Raw genomic sequence first — 19630 nt, 5'->3', positions numbered from 1 at the left:
TAAACAAATAAAACCTTTTAAAAAATCTTTAAAAATAAGTAAATAAATAGTGGTGATGATGATGAATTAAGATAGAAGAAGTCTTGGCAGTTGTGGTAAGAGTTAGGAAAAAGAGGGGCGCCTGGGTGGCTCAGTGGGTTAAGCCTCTGCCTTCCGCTCAGGTCATGATCTCAGGGTCCTGGGATTGAGCCCCGCTTCGGGCTCTCTGCTCAGCGGGGAGCCTGCTTCCTTCTCTCTCTGCCTGCCTCTCTGCCTACTTGTGATCTCTGTCAAATAAATAAATAAAATCTTTAAAAAAAAAAAAAAGAGTTAGGAAAAAGAAAAGGGAAAGCTGGTATATTATAACCAAGATACCAGAAGCATGTTGGAATGTAGTTAAAATAATCATCACGGATCCTTTAGGGTTTTGGTTTTCAAATACTTTATTTATAAAATAATACATATCCATTATAGAAAATGTGGGCAATAATAGGGAGGTATAATAAAGAAAATATAAATTATTTATAATCCTATCACACAGATATTCAAGGCTAACATTATGGGTATAATCTTGTTGTGTATCACTTTTAAAATTAAATTAAATTAAAATTTTTATATTATTTTATTATTTTTTAAAATTTAAATTCAATTATCTAACACACAGTACATCATTAGATTTTGGTGTAGTGCTCAATGATTCATTAGTTGCGTATAACACCCAGTGCTCATCACATCACATGCCTTCCTTACTGCCCACCACCCAGGTACCCCCCCCCCACCCTCCCATCATTTCTTTAACTGATAAAGAATTCCAAAAAGGCAATACACTGGCACTTGGTAAAAATTTCCAACCATGCACAAACATATATAGTCGATCCTTGAGCAACGTGGGAGAAGGGGGTGCTGACCCCCAGCATGGTCAAGAGCCATATATAATTTTTGAGTCCCTCAACACTTAAATACTAATAGGCTACTGCTGACTGGAAACCTTACCAATATCTCCAATAGAAGATTAACACATAATTTTTTACATTATATCTACTATATGCTGTATTCTTGCAAAAAAGCTAGAGAAAATAAAATGTTATAAAGAAAATCATAAAGAAGAGAGAATAATTTACAGAACTGCACTGTATTTATCAAACACCAACAAACCACATTTAAGTAGATCCGAGCCCTTCAAACTCATGTTGTCCACAGGTCAAATGCATAATAAAAAGTGAAGAGCTTTCCTCTTCCCCACCTTGTGCCCCACCACCTCAAGCCCCACTCCCCTGAGCAGTTAACAGTTTAGTATATACTCCTGCTAAATGTTGACAATTATGCTTTTCACTTACAAAGACTTCTTACATCTTACTAAGTTCTTTAACGTTAAGTGCGCCCTGATTTTCCAAGGATGAGCGGTTCCTTAGAAGCAGAGGCTGTAACTATACTTCTTGGTATTCTCTGGGCCTGACTTGATACTTAACACCCTCAATAAGCGTCTGTTGAAAATGATTATACATCCTTCCCAAACCACAAACTCAGTCTCAAAATAGAACATGTCTATAAATGGTGGGATGCCAGCCACTTGGTCACTCAAGCAACTACCCCAACAGAGAAGTCTGAAGAAATACGACTCAAAAACACTAACTGTTCTGCTCATCTTCTCATTTTCGTTCATGGTCCTCCTGAACGGGTTTCTGAATTCACCTACACTATTTGCTCCCTGGACAGTGAGTACCTCTGAGTTCAGCAGAAGCTCTTGTACGATCTCTGAAAACGGTACAATCAGTGCCTCATGGAAGGCTTACTTGTTAAATGCCGGTTAACTCTCAAACATTCAGGCAGAGCTTCTCACAGCCTCTGCAGGACAGAAAGGCCATTCATACATGTAAGCTGGCTAAGCATCTGAGAAAAAGTAGGGCTGCTAGAGACATCTGGAACCAGCAGCTTAAAAACTGACACAGCAATGGGTCTTGTAAGATACTCCACACAGAGCAAGACGGCCTGTTCTCTTGCATGAGGATATAGTGTCTGAAATTACATCAATGAGCTCCTTGAGGAGTAGGAATACCCAGAGCTACCACAGGCACCAGAGAGACCACATGGGCTCACAGTCGTTTAAACACAGACTATATTTCCAAGGAAGGCTCTGGTCATCACAACTGACTATGATAAAAGACAAATTCCATCACAGGAGTCCTGGCAATCTTGATCAGGCCACAATGTAGTTAGTCTTGAGCCAATCAAGATCTGCAACTTTCACAAAGCTCTATACACTGCACCCAGTCAGCGCACACTGGCATTACTCACATTTTCCTGTCACCCAGTCACAGAAGGAGGAGGGTCATTAGATATCACTAGCGACACCCAGCTTCACCTGAACAACTCAAAGGATAGCTGCCCTCATTTATCATCCAAACAGTGCCTCTGGAAATGTAGGCCAGATTTATTAACTACAATTGGGGTCTTCTGCTACCTTTAACTCTTCCTCCCTTTCCTTCCCAATAACTCAGATTACACTGGGTGTTCTTTGACAGCAGGCACTGTGTCACCCATTAGGCCTAGCACAAGGTCTCATATGTATTCAGGGCTCTGCAAATATCTCCATACAAGTCTATTCGCAACCCCCAGCTACCAGCGTTATCAATCTGTGTGTAATCCTCCTTTTAGCATGGTTACCACCATTTCAGCAAATAATGGCTGAAAAAACCCATCTGTCTATGACAAATGCAACTAACGTTTTATACTCCAGTCTTTAACATTCTTATACTACTGAAAGTAAAAGAGAAAAATGAAATCAGATCTAACAACAGACCAAACCTCAGGTGGAAAGAAAAGGTCAAATGGAAAGAAAAATTAACCCTCATCTAAATGCTACTCTGGACTTGCCTTAAAAAGCTTAGAAAGAAAGAAAGAAAAAGAAAGAAAGAAAGAAAAAAGAAAGAAAGAGAAAGGAAGAGAAAAAGAAAGAACCCAACCAAGAACAGAAAGGACCGGGACGCCTGGGTGGCTCAGTTGGTTAAGCATCTGCCTTCGGCTCAGGTCATGATCCCAGCGTCCTGGGATCGAGTCCCACATCGGGCTCCTTGCTCAGCAGGGAGCCTGCTTCTCCCTCTGCCTCTGCCTGCCATTCTGCCTGCCTGTGTTCGCTCTCTCCCCCTCTCTCTCTGATAAATAAATAAAATCTTTAAAAAAAAATAAAAATAAAAATAAAAAATAATAAAAAAAAAAAAAAAAAAAAGAACAGAAAGGACCAATCCACTGCCAAGGAATCTAACTATGCCCAGACCAAAGTTCAAGATATTTATAGGAATATAAAAATATCTAGCAATCGAGAAGATAAAATTCACAATGTCCAACGTTCAATCAAAAAAACCAGGCATGCAAAGAAGCAAGAAAACGGGAACCATAATGAGGAGAAAAATCAATCAAACTGACCCAGAAATAACACAGATAATAGAACTAATAGACAAGGACATGAAGACAGCTGTAATTATACTCCACAGGTTTAAGAAATTAGAGAGTAGACTGAGCATGCTAAATAAAGGCACAGAAGATATGAAACAGACTCAAACTGGACTTCTAGAGATGGGAATTACAAAACCTGGGATGAAAATTACATGGGACAGCATTAACAGGAGAGGAGGCACTGCAGAAAGGGACATTTTTTTAAAAATATATTTTATTTATTTATTTGACAGAGAGAGAGAGAGAGAGATCACAAGTAGAAAGAGAGCCAGGCAGAGAGAGAGGGGGGAAGCAGGCTCCCTGCCGAGCAGAGAGCCCCATGCGGGGCTCAATCCCAGGACCCTGAGATCATGACCTGAGCCGAAGGCAGAGGCTTAACCCACTGAGCCACCTAGGTGCCCCAGAAAGGGACATTTTAATAGACTCGAAGCTATACCCACAGAAACTATCCAAGTGAGACACAGTGAAAAAAGACAGGAAAAATGAACAGGGCATCACCCAGCTATAGAGCTTCAAGTCACCTAATATATACGTAATAGGAGTCTCTGGAAAATTGGGGTCAGGGTGGGAACAGAAAGAGAAAACAAAAAAACAAAAAAACAAAAAAAAAGGAAAGAAATACGAGCCCAAAGTTTCCCAGATTTAATTAAAAGTATAAACCCAGAGAGCCAAGAAGCTCACAAATCCCAAGCTTAAGGAGCACAATGAAAACTACACCAAAGCACATCATATTCAAAATGTTTAAAACCAGTGATAAAAATCTTAAAAGCACCCAGAAGAAAAAAATGACATTACATACAGAAGAACAAAGAATTATTGGAGACTTCTCCTTATTCATAGTGTGAACTAGTGAGTGGATCAGGATTTTTAAAGAACTGGGGGAAAACTGTAAAGATAAAATTCTATACCCAGTGAAAATAGTTTTTAAATGCATGCTTTAGAAAAGAAAGGTTCTGGTTCTTCTGAACTTGTTCGTTGCCCCTCACTATTATATGGTGGATGTTCCTTTCTGACAGCCTCAAGGGATGGACTACACCAGTGCAAAAGATCTGGAAGGCAACTGAAATCCCGACTTTCCGTGTAAAACCAACCATTCCGGTTCCTCATGATCACAGCTCACGTGATCTCCTCCTAGGTATTACTCTCACAACATGTATGGATGTTGCTGGTACTATAACTATTTACACACCTGGCTACCTCTCAGATTACACTGGGTGTTCTTCGACGGCAGACACTGTGATGTGGTGTCACCCATCAGGCCTAGCACAAGGTCTTATATGTATTCAGAGCTCCGCGAATATCTCCGTACAAGTCTATTCGCAACCCCCTGCTATCAGCGTTATCAATCTGTGTGTAATCCTCCTTCCAGCGTGGTTACCACCATTTCAGTAAATAATGGCCCTTTCTGCCAGCTGGAACACTGTTAACACTAAGACGTGTTCCAGGGTGCTCATACACATACCAGTGACCTCACTCCTCTCCTTCCCACTACAATTACCATCAACTCCATAAGGCCCAAACTGGTAAAGGTGTCCTGCATGCATCATATTGTTTGGAGACACTGACGGGGGGGCAGACCACACAGAAGAGAAATGCACACATCTGAGTTAGAAGAAACAGGGGTCTGCATACTGAGATTTAAGCAGGGATTCCAGAGGTGGGAACAGCCACAAGCAACAGCAAGGTTGATGGGAGGAGGTTGTTGTGCAGGTAAAACAAACATGAAGATACATGCAACCCTTCTGAAAAATGTCAAAGGAGAACACAAATAACATATTAATGTCACCCACCAGTCAAGTGCTGAGTATACAGTAGACACTATTAAGCACTTGTTCAAATGACTAAAAATTTTAAGATTAGGATAGACAAGCCGTGGTAGGAATAGAAGAAAAATAAAAATACAGTAAAGGAAATGTGTTCGAGAAGAAAAGTACTTCTGCTTGAATGCCCACAGAAAACAGAGATGAGGCCACAGGATCACTTATGCAAATAGGCATGGTTTCCAATGGTATATACAGCTGAACATAATCAACCAGTAAGTTATGGTTCAATTGTTCTAATCAAGGCAAAGTAAGATGAATAAAAGAAATATGAGCAGAGGACAAGGCTATGTGGCTAGAGAGAACTGAAAGGCAGAATAATCCCTTTTAAAAGGAGAAAACCCCAGACCTTCAGCACGATATTACCAATGAATAGCCTACAATACTAAAATACTGAACATATAAAAACACATAGCTATGTAGGAGTTGAGGAGTCCAGGCAACAGAAGGTATAGGGGATGCCTACCACAAGCAGTGTTGCAAAAGTGATGTTCTGTGCTAGCTGTAGAGACAACAGTGGAAATGGAGAAGGTGGGGAGAGCTGAAGCACATTTTATTTCTGGAAAACAATAGCAGTGTTGCTCCAATGTATTATGCCTAAGAGGTAGATTATTTAGCACAAAGAGAACATGATCTGGCCACTTCATATTGCTAAGCAGTCAACCAAATGTACAATGCAGAAGCAGGCCAAAATCAAGGGAAACCATGTAAATGTGCTATTTATGTGAAGATCAATCCAAAAGCCAGTACCCAGAAGGCCCACGGAGTAGATACAGTAATTCTGATTACTTAATCATACTCTATGGTAGGAAGTTCAGAAACCAAGCAGTTTAAGACTAGCTATGTAAAAATGTCAGCTTGATTCAATCAGGAGCAGATGAACATGAAACTTGTCACTTCTAGAGAGAGATTTATTAATCTCCTAGCACAGTTACTGGCACAAGAATAGACAAGACAGATCAATGGAACAAAACAAAGTCCAAGCCTGGGTAAGGCTTCTTTTAGAGTGTATGATCAAGTTAGCATTTCAAGTAGGGATTGAAGTGTTAGAAAAACTAGCTATACGGAAAAAATAAGCTGGATCCCTAAAACCTTTCTTACCCCCACTCACAAATAAATTCCATACACAGCAAAGATTTAAATACAGAAAGTCAAATCTTGAAAATCCTAGAAGTATGAGTGACTATTTTTATAATCTTAAAATGAGAAGACCATCTCAAAAAATGATGCAAAAACTGGAACCCATAACATACTACAGGAATTACTTGGACTGCATAAAAAAAAATTTAATGGCAAAACACCAAATAGTGAGTTGAAAAAAATGAAAAAATTATTTGTAACAAGACAAAGGGTCACTATAAAAAAGAGTTGTCAAGTCAATAAGAAAAGGACAAAGACCTCCAAATAGGCAAAAGACAAATAAGCAATTCACAAAGGATAAGGAAATGACTAATAACATAGGAAAGGCTATTCAATTTCACTAGTAATCCCAAGGAAATCACAGACAAATAATGTAATGACATTTCCAACTTCCAGAAAAGCCTGACAGCACGTATCCAGTAAGGACACAGAGCCCGGGCACCTGTGTGCACTGTGGGTGGGAGCGTCTCAACAGTGATGTGAATCAGAACTGAAAATGTCCACACCATATGACCCAGCAATCCCACCCTTAGGAATTTATCACAGTGGGATAATTACACATCTTGACAAAGGATGTTCGTACCTGGATGAGGCTAGCAGCTACTGAGCACATCCTTTAGGCCATCTACTGCGTGAAAGCAGCTTAACACATCCTCATTTCATCCATGTAACAACACCGTAAGATATCACTCTCTCTGTATATTCTAGGTGAAGGATTAAAGCTTTGTTACATATGCTATAACAGGCAACAAAGCAGACTGGGTGCTGCTGGAGATGTTCCAGCATCTGACACTGGAGGACATTCCCAACGTGCTGCCTAAAAAGCAAATCACAGAATAGTATGTAAAATCCTGTGTGGGTCCTTATGGTTAAAAATTACCTGGAGGGAGGTCCTTCAGAAAATCAACAGCAACTGCCTCTAAATGGTAGAATTCATGGGGAGACTTTTCCTTCTTTATAGTTTTTCTGGACTGCCTGAATTACTCCCCACCCCACCTCCACTAGCAGGAATCATGTTTAAAAATAAAACTATAGAAGTTATTTTTATTTTGAAAAAAGGATATAAAAGAATGGTATTAAAGTATACACAGATGATGTCAGTTTCTTCTATTATACTTCTATTATACTGGCTAACAGGATGCAACAGAAGGTTACAGGACGGGTTAGAAAGCCCATGCCTCGAAGCCACACTAATGTCGGTGGTCTCGATTTAAGGCAGACCTCCTAATACCACATCCCAACATTAATATTCACCAATACACTCACAGTCTTCCGTACATCACCTGTTGAACAGTGATTTCTAATATCCCAGATGGCACTGACAGCCATTTGCTGCCCCCAGTAGGGAAGCTCTGGGCAGCAGGAAATCTTTGGCTGGCATTTATAACCAAATTGGTTTTCAGGGACTCATTATGTTTGGGAGTAGGGGACAGCTTGTACTACCTTCTCTGAAATACATCCACCTTGACAGCTGATGGTAAGATTTATCCATGCATTTACTGCCTACCATTTTAAAGTCTGAGGTCCACACATTTAAGAGACCATGAATGAACACTAATGTCCATTTCTGGGGACCCATGGCCAATTGCTAGCTCCATCTGGAAAAAGAGAAAGGCCACAAAACACAACATGCTTCATGGGAATAACTTTGTCTTCACATCTAATTAAACCAGGAGCCTAATTAAATTACTGTTTCTATAGCTCAGAGAACTTACAGTTGGTTGTGAGACTCACTGTAGCTTGGAAAGAAAACCTGGTAATGAGAAACTTCTGCCTGTCTTAGTTACACATCTGATCGAAAGTAAACTACTGAAAGAACCAAATGTGGGTCAGGTTTACAGGGTTGGCCCCAGGTGAAAAGCCATTCACAGATGACCTGACCATTCTGCCATCAGGAACCACTTCTCTGGCAGGTAAACAAGGGAATGAATCCCATGACGGCATCCTTCACACACATTCCTTCTTTGGACAAGTACCTCTGTGTGTCTACCATGCACCACGCCCTATTTGGAGCCCTGGGGAAAAAGCAGTGCGAGTCCGAGTTCTGTGCTCATGGAGCATTTATACCCAAAACACACTTCCTACAGAAGTCTAAAAATGAAGGCTAACCATGCTAGACCTTTAATCTAGAGATGACAGCCTGTCACAGTGAAAAATACAACTACAAAAGCAGGTGTGAAAGCCCAGTCCAGTAACTCGCTGGTTGGAAAAACAGGCTCAAATTATTTTCTCTCTTGGGAATCCACTTCCTCAGAAATAAAACTGAATTATGCTCCTTCGCTCACTGGAATAGTAAGAATCAAATGAAATAACATACAAAGGTGAGGCCCTGGTGGGCCCATAGAAGCTGGGAATTTAAGATTCAGGTTTCCAAACCCCAGCTAGGGAACACAGGGACAGCCAGGACACAGCGGAAAAGGTCTGGGACATAGCCTGGGTGATGCTCCTGCAGGCAGGAAGAAAATCTTCACAGAATTCAGTTCTGTTAAATAAGGCACTGCTGGGATCATAAAACACGAGCTAAAAATAAGATCACAAATGTTCCAGTTCTCAGGGAGACTATTCTTAGAAATGAAAACGCTAAACACAAAACATTACACAAGTTTTCATACCTACTCAATTATTCAGAGTTTTCTGTAAGGCAGGACGGTACAGAGAAGAGCACTGGGCTAACAGTCAATCTAAATTTTCTTTCCAGCTCTGCGGAAAAGCTGTGTGAACTTCAGCAGTGCAACCTAACTTCACCACCAAGGTGAGGGGGGCTGGAATGCCAACAACTCTAGTCCTTATTAGCTTTAAAATTCTATGACTCATCAGTAATTAAACCACTCCGTGCTTTTCCACAGCTCTTTGTTTAAACAAACAAACAAAAACCAACTCAGCTGCCTGCTGGGCTCTGCAATCCCTTCGTGCTGAAAGGGGGAGGGCCCAGCACCCTGCCTTAGATAGAAACCCCAATGAACACTCACTGAACACTCACTGGAAGGAAGCATGTGAGACCTCTGATGGCAGTATTCACGTGGTAGAAATCTCTGCATCTGACCTTGGAGATAAACTTGCAGACCATCACTCTGTATCAACTTGCCAAACTTGTCAGAATTGTCTACAATTAGTAATCCATTTTCCTAGTTTACAGAAGCAGCAGCTAAAATTTAGGGGATAGTGCGTCTCAAGACAGGGTCAGCAGCAAAAAGAAGAGGATATTGCAAAGGGACCATCATTTCAGCAGAACCAAAAAGTAAGGTTCAACAAGCAGACAATGGGCTGTTTGAAGAAAGGGGAGAAAACAGCCCCACCTACCTCAACAGCCCTTGAGGGCATGAATGCCACACCGATTAAAATAATAGGAGTGGTGGCAGAGCATAGTTTAATCTCTTCTAAAATGATGTGGGGTCACAGTATTGACTAAGAAAGTAGAGAAATATTTTAGAAAGATTCTCATTAAGCAAAACCAAAAAACCTTTGGCACTTAAAAGGGTGGGCTTAGTTTTTGAAAAATTCACTTTCTTGGGAGAACTCAATTCTCATTATGACCAATAAATGAGCTAAATTCCAAAACAGCATTTACTTTTTACATCTTGGTCCCACTTCAAAGAAAAAGTGATAAGGGATAGGTCCCCATTGCCAGCCACTAAGCCACTGTGGGTGGGTAAGAAGCACCCACTGCCTCTGCTGCCACCACACCCACTTACTTCCAGGTCCTTGGGCACACCAAGCTCCCTCCAGCCCCAAGCCCTTGAACACGTGGTTCTGTGATACTCCTACTGATTAAATTCTATTCATCTTCAAGTCTCAGTTTAAATAATTTCTCAGTGAGTCCTTCCTAATGCCCCCAGATTAAAAGGACATCTGCCAATTACTCCCCGGTTGTTACTTTTGTTCTTCTGGGTACTAATCATATTTATAACTACATACTTGTTTAACGTTCATGTTTTCCACTGGCTCATAAAAACAGGGGTCTTGTCTGCTCTGTTCTACCATCAGCTTAGGATCCAATACAATGGCCAATATCTAGCATTGTATAATCAGCAACTGTAGAAAACTGAAGAAATGAAAGTAAACATGAGACAGAAAACTATACGTAAATGCTAGCTTACACAGCATCGTTGAGTGTTGTAGGAGAGAAAAGAAGAAAGCCACTGAAGCTAGAACGGCATTCAGACAGGAGGAAAGCCATATGAACAAGGATGGAGAAGCACAGAGCACATGACGAGCTCAGGGCCTGGTGGAAAGGTCACACTAACTGGAACAGAGGGTAGGCATGGGGCGGGAAGTGGTGAAATGTTAGCCTAAAGAGACATGCACATAAGGAAAAATAACTGCACTAGCATCCTGGTCTGCCGTGCTTCCAAGCAAAGTTCCTCAGAAGCAGCCATCACATCTTGTTACTATTTCTTCAAATCTCCCAGACACCGGCATGGTGCAGGGCTCACAGTGGCGGCTCCGTTAACAAATGAGGGTGAAGCCCGCAAGGTGCGGGTGCAGAGCTGTCAACTTAAAACCACAGGCACTGACTCCAATAAACTAAAGCTTACTGAAGCTTCAGAAGTAGTGATTAAATAGTAAGTAGTCTTATTTTTTATGATTATAAATTCTTTAAAACCATAAGTAAACTTTATCTACTTGAAACTATCAGAACCAAATGACGGGGGATCTGATGATGGTGGGATTATTATTTCTCCATCAACTCCCATAGCTTCAGGAAAGACACCTGGGTTAGATAATCTCCCTCTCACCTTATATCCTTGTTCTTAAAATCCCAAGTCCAAGGACATAAGTAGTACACATTTCTTAATCCAGACTTCTATCACTGCTCATGATGATTCCCTAGGAATATTACAGCTATAAAAAACAATTTCAAGTGTATACACAAATATTTGGGCATCTAACCGGTAACGCATCAGAAGCTTTGTGGAAATAATCATTGTAAGATTTACTAAAGGATGAACACACACTAAATCCCACATCTCATTTAATCTTCACAATGACCCTAAGACATAGAACTTAGGACCTCCATTTTATAGTTGAAAAGACCAAGACACATTGAAATTAATCTGTCCATGGTCACCACTGAAGTTTGAATTTAGCCAGGTCTGACCTGAGATCATGTTCCCTCCTAACCACTGCCTCAAAGAACTGCCAATCATATTAACAAGTTAAAATTTTGATGTAATCATGAAGGTTAAAAAAAGAACACATACGCTTCTCACATTTCTGCCAATCTTGACTCACCCTCCTTCTTGCCACCCCCACCCAAGCCTGTCACCCAACCCTGCCAAGTGATAAAACCACTTCATCTCCCGTATCTCCTTTTCTGCATGTGTTCCTCTGGAGTTGGTATTTATCAGGATCATTTGGCTGACAACTGGGCCCTGTGGAGTCAGTAGCCAGATCAACAGGCTTGTTAAGAAATGACATAAATCACACATATGGTACTCCAAGGTTTTCAGAACATTTTCTCTTCAAAGCCTCTGATAATGCTTTCTATATGGGAAACTGAGGCTAAAAAAGGCTAACTGAGCTCTGCTGAGGGTTCAATGATGGAAAAGAGCAGAGAATTCACAACTGTAGGACTTACAGTGGGGGTCTATAACCTTGCCTTATCCCTAAAGCAAATGCATTGACTTAAAATATCTCTATGAGGGGCGCCTGGGTGGCTCAGTCAGTTAAGCATCTGCCTTCGGCTCAGGTCATGATCCTGGAGTCCTTGGATCCAGCCCTACCCCGGGATCTCTGCTCAGCAGAGAGTTTCTTTCTCCCTCTCCCTCTGCTGCTCCCCTCTACTTGTGCTCTTATCCTCTCTCTCTCTTTCTCAAATAAATAAAAATCTTAAAACACACACACACACACACACACACACACACACTTCTCTATGAAACACTTCGAAACACTGCACCACATTGGGACATCTGTGTTCTACTCTCAGTTCTTGGCCCACATACAAAGTCATTTAGACTCATCAGTAAAAGTAAGAGATCTGACCAGCTAATGAGCTTAACAATCTATGATTCAAACTGTTAAGCACATCATCAGCAAGAATTCAACCTCATCCTGTTCAAAAATATTAAGGAAAGAGAAATTTGTTCATTGGCTTCACCATCTTAGAGGTCCTGGGAGTCTCATGCCTTGGCTCACATTCTCCTCCAATAAGGTCCAGGAGTCTAAGAGTGTTCCTTAGAAACTTTAGCACTTTAAGTATAAAAGGTGGTCTGCCCTGCTCTCTATTCTGCTCTCCTGTCGGATGTATTCTTCAATACCACAGCAATGGTCAACCTCTAAATGGTCAACTCTTCTTGGATCCCCATTTCCACCTCTGGTTTCTCCATCTCCAGCCTCAAGTCTAACACTACCCGTTAAAAGACATTACCCATGAAGTCCCAAAGCACAGCTCCCTGCCCAGCACTCCCCTCTCTCTCCTCTTCCTTCTCCCACCTAAGACCTACCTTTTTTGACTTCTCTTATGTGTTTTTCTGGAAACCTTAGACATACTCCTCATCAGCTACTTCTACCCCACAGAAAACTTTCCCTTGACCATTCCCTGAGCATGTCCTGGATTTCCCTACCATCATGCCTTTACAGATCTCTTAAGAATTACCTGCATACCTTGATTCTCTCTTCATCCAGGAGGCCTTCCCAAACCACTGCACTGTGGTGGGCATGCCTTCTTTAAAAATTCTTCCAAACTTTCATCAAGACATCTTTGAACACTTAATCCTGAAAGCAGCACCAATGTGGGTCTTTAACATTTGCTTTGGATGTCCAAAGGCCTGGACTCCACTATATGTAGCTTACTAGGTGCTTAAATTAATGACATTGACACAATATATTTAACAAAACATTTTGATAAAACTTTTTATTTCCCCTTCCAAATGATCCTAAAGCTGCTTCTCTAGTTTAAAAAACTATAATAAAGGCCAGAGGAGTGAAGTGACTGTCCATGATCACACAGCTATAAAACAGCAGAGCCAGGACTCAAATCTGGAAATTGAGAGCTCTCTCTTGAATTGTGCATACAACATCTGAATCCCTTTGACCAAGGGTAGGTACCAGATAGAGGTCTGTTTTGAACTATCTTGTCCGGGAAGTATAAAGTTGATCAAAATTTTCCTTCCCAGTTATTCTCTTAGCCCTTCAGGGTGACGATCTTGCTGTTGAACCAGACTTGCAAACTGGCTTAAGTACAATATCAGTACTTCGTTTCTTAGAACATACAGGAAGAAAAGAACAAAACTCTTAACAAAAGCAAATATAAGAGATAGTATTCAAGCCCAAGAGGGAAAAAAACAAACAAAAAACCCCTCATACATTCTCTTCTGATGAAAAAAAAAAAAATCAAGCCAATTAATCACTCATATGTTTCTAACTAGCACAGGGCTGAGTATATTAATGGTAAGCTGACCATCTATTTTTAAAAACACAAGCAGCCAGGACAAGAGAAAAAAAAAAAATCCTAGTTTTGGCCAAGTACTGTAGGAAAGGAAAAAAACAAATTAATTGTTATTTGTTTTCTGGGTTTGCTTTTAGACTATCCAAGCTAGTAGCTTTGCTTTGCATTAGATTTTTCAGGCAACAAAGGATGACAAAGTACTACCCAAAAAGTAAACAAGTCAAATGTCTTTCATAATTTTATGGAAAAAAAAAATACTCCTGCTATCTTAAAGAACACTCATATTTCAGTGAAGCAAGCTCTGGAGGTGGTAACAAATTACCCCCAGATGTGAAATCCCTGCTATGTTCAAGTTCAACTAGGAAGCAGAACAGCCCTAATTTGCTTCTAAATTTGGAATCAACCAATAAACATTTGTGATCACAACCCCTGGCCTCCCCCTCTTCCATATGAATCAGAATTTTTTTAGACATTTTAAAGCTAATCTAAAATTTCTCCTGTTGTATCTGAGGAATTGAGAGCTCGATACTGAAATGTAAAACAGAAAATAAACTGCATTCACAGAAAACTTTCTCAGCAAAACACCACGGGCTCTGAATGGAAGATTCTGTTTTTGCTGTGGTTTCCTGAGACTAGGATTCAGGGTGGAGTGGGGAAAATAGCCTCAATATTTTAAGACAAAACAAAACAACAACAACAAAAAAAACAAACAGAAAAAACCTCCACATTTCTGGCACTTAACAACCTCTGTAGGTATGAAGGGTCTGTCATGAAGATTCATTCAACCCAGCTAACTCAAAGCCACATATGACTAACCCAACTTTGACTATAGTCACTATTAGAACAACAAAAAACCTGTCTAGAACAGCCTGAAATTGACTAGCATGTTCCTCAAGCCCCATTACTCCTCAAACCCACCTACACACAAATCAGTGAGGCAACCTAGACAATGGTAAGAACAAATTTTCGCCAAATTTTTAAAAAGAATAAAAAATGCCAAAGAAACACTAGTTACAAAGAAATAGGAAGGTAAATTGAAAAAATTTTTGAAATTTACAAATGCAATATCTATTTCATAATATTTTTAGAGCAACTGTCACAGTGCCTTTTGCAAGAAAAGCTGTATTTTTAATTACATGTCAAATTTGATAGTTTTGCCTGCCATAAAATTAGCTTCTAATCATATAAAACATCCAAGCATCATTTCTCCAGTCTCAAAACACAGCTCACTTCTGTTAGGGCAGCACTTGAAGGGTGCCTGGGTGGCAAAGTCAGTTGGGCGCCCAACTCTTGGTTTTAGATCAGGTCATGATCTCTGGGTTGTGGGATCAAACCCCAAGTCAGGCTCCACACTCAGCGTGGAGTCTGTTTGGGACTTTCTCCCCCTCTCCCTCTGCTCCCCCTCCTCATGTTATCTTTCCAAAATAAATAAATCTTAAAAGGAAAAAAAAAAAAAAAAGAACCTAAGGGGTAGGGGTGCACAGAAAGGGAGGGAGAGGAGCAGACCTCACTCCTGCTCCAACCATTACCACTCAGTGTTAAGCTCTGTCCTTCCTGTGAGGATCACACAAGGATAACAGGCCAACTAGGACAAAGTTGGGGAGCACAGTCTCTGCAGTCACCCACTGAGAATCCAATGCTTGTTGGCAAGAGCTGATTGGAAATCGGCAGAGTGCAGAAGAAGCTGCTAAGAGCCTTGTGAACCGGACATGAAAAATCAGATCAAAACAGCAGGATGGAAAGCCTAATATTTTTATCATTACAGAAAGAAAATAACCATTAGAAATTGACCAGAACACAAGCCTTCTTCCAATCATTTCCACAAACAGGAGACTCAGATTTCTAATGAAAAATCACTATGCACAAAGCCAAATATTTGAGTCAGCAGAGACCTTACCTAATTGTTACACTGCAGTCCCCCTGAGCCATTTGTCCTGCCTGGATAGCTCTCTACGCTCACCCCAACCAAACTACAGATGAAGACTACCCTTTCCCCAGACAAATACACGTCATCAAATCTGCTGATACGTGCAACTGAATTCCCGACTGCAGAAGTCACTTTACAGCCATCAGGGTTAAAGGTCTGATAAGTATACTGCATGGGAATAGGGTCCTCGTGGGGATTTTGCTCATTCTGCTCAACCGGGATCAAGAAGGAAATCCTATGGAATTCCTATGCTTCTACCTCTTTGTAAAACAAACGGGTGGAACAGGGCTCAAGAGAAGACTAACTCCAGGGTCAGGGTGGGAGTGCTGGGGAAGGTAGTATGGAGAGAGACTGCCTGTTGCAATAAATGAGGCAGTTAGAAAGTTCTGGGGCAGATAAAGGCACTGACTGACCTTCTGATTTCCGGGTGTGACAAAGATCCACAACAGGCTAGGAGCGGGAGCTCCCTGAACCTCCAACAGGCACATTCAGTCCTGTCAGCCTGGACTCAGCCCTGCCAGCACCAGCAAACAAACACGCACATTCTTCTCAGAGCCCACATGCCATACAACGCGGTCTCTCTCCAGGGCCTGTTTATTTAAGAAACCAGATGCTTTGATGTTGGGGTGCAGTTGGGAAGTTCTGTGTAAAGAAGTAGTTAATGACAGGAGCAGAGGGAGGACAGAGAGTGAGCAACAGTTTCTGGCTTTTAATCATAAGTTTTGAAAGTTTTAAGGAAATTATCAAATGGTCTGAACACAGGAATGAGAAGTAAGGAAATTATGTCAGCAACCACCGTAACTCTGGCCAAAGCATTTCATCTGTTTCTTTAAGACAGTTTTCATGCTGAACCTCAAAGGGGTACTTACAGGAGGAATGTTTTGAAGCAATCCAACTTAGCAACCAACATTAATAAAATCTTCTCTGCTTGCTCAATTTGTCTCATGTGCAAAGGTTATACGTGTCACGGATACTCCAAGTGCTTAAAAGAGTCAGTTAAAAGTGTGGCATGAAAACAATTTTGGGTTAAAGACAAAAAGGTTATTTTTTGAGTCTGAGAAAAGGGCATTTATAAATACACAGACACACTTGCTGGATTTCATGAGGGAAGAAGCCCAAGGTATAAGTCATTAGGGCACATATCTCCTAATACCAGAATATAAAAGCACTATCATGCTTTAGTTTTACCTTGCTTTTTAAAGAAGAAACGCCAATAAATTCTCACAAGCCAAACAAGCCAATGGTCCAGGAGATCTGCTAAAACCTTCTGAGACTTTTCATTGTCCAGTCTGAACTATCTTTTCTTTGTATCTTGGCACCCAGCATCCAGCACATCTTGGACATTTGGACGGCGTTTTCGTGCACTGACTATATGAATCAATGTGGCTTAACATGAACTGCAAGTTTTAACAAATGAGAACCAAAAACTTTCAATTTTCTTTGGGAATTGACTCCTGTCATCTTGTGAAAAACTCCTCTTAGTGGCACTTTCCCAGCTGTACAAAAGGATACAAAAAAAGTATTGTATACAAAAGTATACAATAGCCCTGATAAAAAGTTGTTTGGCCATGCTGATCCTTTTATTTCACACTGTTTATAAAGGGTCGCTAAATACTAGATCTCTCAATACCATTCAGGATGACTTATCAGGATTTCTAAAAATAAAGAACTGAAAAGCAGAACAGACTACCACATAACAATTCTGGGTTAAGGACCTCTAAGAACTGCTTTACTCAACCATTTCTAAGGTGAAGATTATTAACAATGGCTTCACTTTCACCACATTCACATGTTATAAACAGGATGGGATCTCTGAAGAAGAGACTATGGGCAATTAACAAGTGCAAAAAGAGCTATTTAAAATTAGGTCACTGAAAGAAGATGGAGAAAAAAAGAAAAAAAAATCAGTAGCTAAATAAAATGAGAGAAATAGAGGGAAGCTTCTTTCTGAAGAACAAGGTTTCAGATCTGCTTTTGAGTATATGTGGCCTAAGGAACCCCTGAGCCATTTTTTTCAACCTCTAGCTTTAGAAATCAACAGTTTACAAAAGATGTATCAAGTCAGACTAGTCAGGGCATACATCCAGGAGTAGCAGCAGGTCCTGAGGTAGGTCAACCAGCAAGAGAAAAATCAAAAATATGGGGTAAGAATGCTACGTCCAGCTGACTCCAGGAAGGAAGGGGTCCTGTTTTAAGTTCAGCATCAGTGCTGTAAAGCCTTCCTCAACTCCCCACTGTGAGACAGCCCTCTACACCATTATTTTTTCCTGGCAAACAGGAAGTCTTCCCAGTACTCACTCCACCCTGTCCGCATCCAACTTGGTTGTATCCAACTTGGTTCCACTGGTCAGCACTAGTTACATAGCTGCCACCAGTGTGGCCTTCAGTGGGGCTCTCCCTGACTGCCTGTGCCCTGACAGCAACTGCCTCCGGGGACCCCACATCTGAGAATTCAGCACAAGTATCAAGTAGAGTCCAGGCAAAGGGAGAAAGACAGTTCAAGGGGAGACTGAGATTTGGCTGACAGGGAATGTGAGATGTAATGGCGAATGTATCACATGAAGGCTACCCTGGGCAAATATGGGTAGCAACAATTAAACCATTAGTTCCCAGGGAGACTAGAGGAAAGGTGTCCACGTTGCACTGCAGCAAGGAGCCTGGACCTTCTTAACAATGGGCTTTGTCAGGCCAGTAGTGTGCAAAGGTTGAGGGGCTTGTCCCTAGGGAGAGAACTATCGCAATTTTTAAAGTTTCTGACTAGGACTGAGCACGAAGGAGAATGCCGGCAATGTGCGTCCTGCTGGAAATCTTGTTACAACAGGATGAAGACAACCTGGTCGACTCCAATGCCAGGCTAGAAGGTCAAATTGAAGGCGGAAGAGAGATCACAGATACATTGTCAGCCCATCTCCAAGCTTGTCCCTTCACATACTAAAATACACACAGTAACCTAAGAACTGCTGTGGGATTTCTGAACACGCCTACCCACCCTGAAAGTACTGACCCGGCGAGGACACACCTCTGCTTCTGCGCAGCCCAACTTCTCCAGCACTTAAAGAGGTGATTAGTCCTCCAGCCTCCTGGTGGGTTATAGCGTTACTGGGTCCTGATTATTTACACAGACACAAAACAAGGGCGCTCTAGAAATTTTGGCAACTTAAAAAAAAAAGAAAGAAAGAAAAAAAAGAATGCCGTGACAGTCTAAGGCTGCCTCCCCTGTGACGAAACACAGCCGCGCGGGCCGCCGCGTCCCGGGGGGCCGCTCCCGGGCCGGACTCCGCCCGCCCGCCGCAGTTTCGAAGCCGCGGCCCAGGGGGCGCGGGCGGCGCGGGGCAGGCGAGCGGCTCGGGTCTCCCCAGCCGAGCCGCGAGTCGCGCGGACGCTGGAGGAGGGACGGGCCGCGCGGGCGGGGCAGGCGGCCGCCGGAGGAGGGGGCCGGGGGGTGGCACCTCGCAGTCCGGGCGGCGCCCGGGCCCGGCGCCCGCTCACCTGGTGCGTGTTGTTGGCCAGCTTGGCGACGAAGTCCGGTACCCGGCCGCAGTCCTGGTCCTCCTCGAGCGCGCTGCGGCGCCAACGGCCGCCGCGGGGAACCGGGCCCCCGGGCGCGGCCGCGCGCAGCCCCCAGCTCACCCCGACGGGGCCGGACCAGCGCGACAGCGGCGCAGCGGGCGGCGGCGGCGCGTCCAGCCGGTCCTGGCCGAGGGTCTCCGGCGGCAGCAGCTGGAAGAGGAGAAGGAGGCCGAGGCCGTGGGGCCAGCGCAAGAGGCCATCCGCAGCTCCCCGGGGCCGCTCCATCGCCGCCGAATGCCGACGCCGCCGACACCTGCCGCCCGGCGCGCCCGCCCACCCCCGCCGGCGCCGCGCCACACCCCCGAGCCGGAGCCCGGCGCTCCTTGGATACGCGCAGCCGGGCCTCTCCGCCCC

At 42.6% G+C, this 19630-nt stretch overlaps 1 protein-coding gene across 2 annotated transcripts in view; it reads right to left on the bottom strand.

The window, feature by feature from the left end:
- SORT1 (sortilin 1) overlaps positions 1–19567 on the bottom strand; it is a 63026-nt gene extending 43459 nt beyond the window's left edge. For both annotated transcript variants that reach the window (XM_032360648.1, XM_032360650.1), the window contains exon 1: positions 19196–19567. In XM_032360648.1, coding sequence (XP_032216539.1) covers positions 19196–19501 — 306 coding nt within the window. In that variant the 5' untranslated portion in view covers positions 19502–19567. The remainder of the gene's footprint in view (positions 1–19195) is intronic.
- Positions 19568–19630: the final 63 nt, after the last annotated feature.

Source organism: Mustela erminea, chromosome 10, assembly GCF_009829155.1.
Source record: "Mustela erminea isolate mMusErm1 chromosome 10, mMusErm1.Pri, whole genome shotgun sequence".
NCBI lineage: Eukaryota > Metazoa > Chordata > Mammalia > Carnivora > Mustelidae > Mustela > Mustela erminea.
Note: the sequence above shows the minus strand (reverse complement) of the source record. Positions and strands in the feature narration are given on the sequence as shown.